Source organism: Salvia miltiorrhiza, chromosome 1 (assembly GCF_028751815.1).
Source record: "Salvia miltiorrhiza cultivar Shanhuang (shh) chromosome 1, IMPLAD_Smil_shh, whole genome shotgun sequence".
NCBI lineage: Eukaryota > Viridiplantae > Streptophyta > Magnoliopsida > Lamiales > Lamiaceae > Salvia > Salvia miltiorrhiza.
This window is the reverse complement of record NC_080387.1, coordinates 50,020,260-50,023,068: the sequence shown is the minus strand read 5'-3', so window position 1 is coordinate 50,023,068 and position 2,809 is coordinate 50,020,260. Positions and strand designations below refer to the sequence as shown.

The window sequence follows — 2,809 nt, the reverse complement described above, 5'->3', positions numbered from 1 at the left end:
TTAGCAATTGCATGCATCAGTCATTTTATCGAAAACCCGTTGCACTATCCTTTGTTGAAGGTCAAAAACGTTTGTATGATTAAACGTCTATTTCATGGATTAATTTAATCAAAAGTCGTGTTGAATTATGCGAAATCAGATCTAACTAAAAGTCAACTACAATAAATCATTTTATTACCGTGATGTTTGTCATAATTAATTAATATTATAGTATCAACGTGAAGCACATCGTTTGACTGATTCCAAAAAGTGACGCAAATTTCGTTTATTTCATAAAAATACCTTGGAATGGTTAAAGGTGGCTATCTCATCGTCACTTAATTAGCTCATTATTTACTGCTACGTTGGGCCTTTTTAGAGCTTGGAAATGGATTCAATTAATAGAATTCATTATTTAATTTGTTGTTTGATTTAGATAATAAATTAACAATTACTTTTATTTGATGGTAACTCAATTATTCAATTTGTTATCCTTCAAAATAGAGGAGAAACAAAAGAAAGGGAACCTCTTAATAGTGATTTTTTTTTTCTATTATTGAACTAAATACTCAATAAAAGCAATAGTTATTGTAACCATTCATCCCCATTACTTGATTCAATTCCTTTCCATTCCTCTACTTAAACCAAACAAACATTTAATTATAATAAAGAGATACGGAGGAATGGCTACGAAACACCAAGACACATCCTCCTCAAACTTTTTATCTATAGAAAAGCTCTATGCTGCAAACTCCAAACTTCCAACCTCCAAGGCCTTTTACTTCCCTATGTGAAACTAGTTTTCTTTGAACATCTTAACATAAATTCTTCCAAGATATCCGGTAAATCTCGCGGCCGCCCAAGCTTCCTGTAGGCAACAAATGATAAATTTTTTTCTAAGATATTTAATTTGGGGTTATAAATCACAGTATAAATTAGTAAATTGATAATTATTTTTTATTAATATATTAAATAAGATGCTATAATGAGTAAAACGAGAGCAATAAATATAATTACCCTTAATGGAATCCTTTTTTAAGATCTAAAAAAGCCCAACCAAAGATGGGTATAGTGTTCGATAGAATGCCGTATCGAAGTAAACAGGCCTTCACTTCAGAACAGCGTTTGTATATTTTATTTCCCACTCCTTTTGTTTTCCCACACTCTCAAAATGAATTACAGTATATTATAATTTAACATTTAGTTATTTGTTCAATTTAAATTTTGTAATTTTTAATGTATTAGTTATATTTGTTTCCCACCACTTTTTTTAATCATTGAATTTTATTTTATTAGTTAAGTTTTTTTTTTTTGGCAAGAAAATTATATAAAATAAAATGAAAAGAGCGGCACCAGAAGTACCACAAGATTACAGAGTCAGCGGGGATTCATCACTCGACATCCATCTATGCATCCCAACCCCATCATTGACAAAACCAAAAATTTTACCCCAACTCCACACTCTAGCTTTAATCTCTCCTAACAAACTAGCAATCTCCCACCTTTTGTTGTCAAACCTGCTCTCATTACGCATTTTCCAAATAAGCCAGGTTGTACAACACCAAAGAGCCATTAAAAACTTCCTGTTACTCTTCCTGCTGCTCAAACCTGTAAAGAACCGAAAATGCGAAGGAACATCATGTGGCTGCACCACACAAACTCCAAGCCATTGATAAATTGCTTCCCAGATCTTTGAGGTCTTTGGGCAATGGAGCAGCACGTGCTTCATGGATTCTTGACGATAAAAGCAGGCGTTGCATCCCACTTCGACTTCACTCAACATTACGTTTCTTCTCAAGAGATTATCGCACGTCGGAATTCTGTTCTTCAATATTCTCCACACCGTAAGCTTGACTTTGTTTGGGATTGGTATCTTCCACACCTTGGCGCTAATATCTGTTTCCTCCACCACCTCTGTTGTCTCCTTTGCTCGCTCTTTAAGAACTTCATACACGGACTTAGCTGTAAAACCTTTCCCGGATTCGCCTCTCCATGTCCATCCGTCTTTGGTACATGCACAAAGATTCATCCCAGAAACAAGACGGACAAGCTCCGAATAGAGAATAGGGGGTATCACTGGAGCGCGCCCCTATATATATATATATATATATATATATATATATATATATATATGGGCGCACTCCAGTGAGACCCCCTATTTTTCGTGTAACATGAGTACAATGAATAAGACATATAATACTAATGAACAAAACGTATATCTAACGAACAAGATGTATATACTGATGAAAAATAAAATTTAAAAAATTCGTAATGAATAAGACATATAAGCTGATGAACAGGGCTGTATATACTGATGAACAATGCAATATATACTGATGAATAACAAAATTTAAAATATTCTGCTCCCTCCAAGATTCGAACCCTGCGAAAAAAAATCACCCTTCAGATACAATATCAGTCATAGGATTGATAAAATAAACGCACCAGATCGTGCCCTAGATCTCACTAAAATTAGGGGGTCTCATTGGAGCGGCCCCCTATATATATATATATATATATATATATATATATATATATATATATATATAGGGGGTGGTTATTCAATAAACCACCCTTATTTTAAGAATTACGAACAAGCAAAAATGCATGAATTTTATGTATAACACGCATGAATAAACTTTATAAAGGCATGAATTGCGAAAAATAATTTTTTGCTACCTTTGGGATTTGAACTCAGAACCATGAATTTATCCAACAAGGTGATGAATCAACCGTAGATCTTGATGATCTAAGGGCTGAAAATGGTTCCTAATTTATATTTTAAGAAGCGTTCTTATTTTAGCCTTCCCCTATGGCGCGCTCCAGTGAG

At 33.8% G+C, this 2,809-nt stretch overlaps 1 protein-coding gene across 1 annotated transcript; it reads right to left on the bottom strand.

Moving 5' to 3' along the window:
* Positions 1-1,348: 1,348 nt before the first annotated feature.
* On the bottom strand, positions 1,349-2,008 carry LOC131009459 (uncharacterized). The gene has a single exon (XM_057936795.1). The coding sequence runs from the start codon at positions 2,006-2,008 to the stop codon at positions 1,349-1,351; it is 660 nt and encodes a 219-aa protein (XP_057792778.1).
* Between the last annotated feature and the right edge of the window lie 801 nt (positions 2,009-2,809).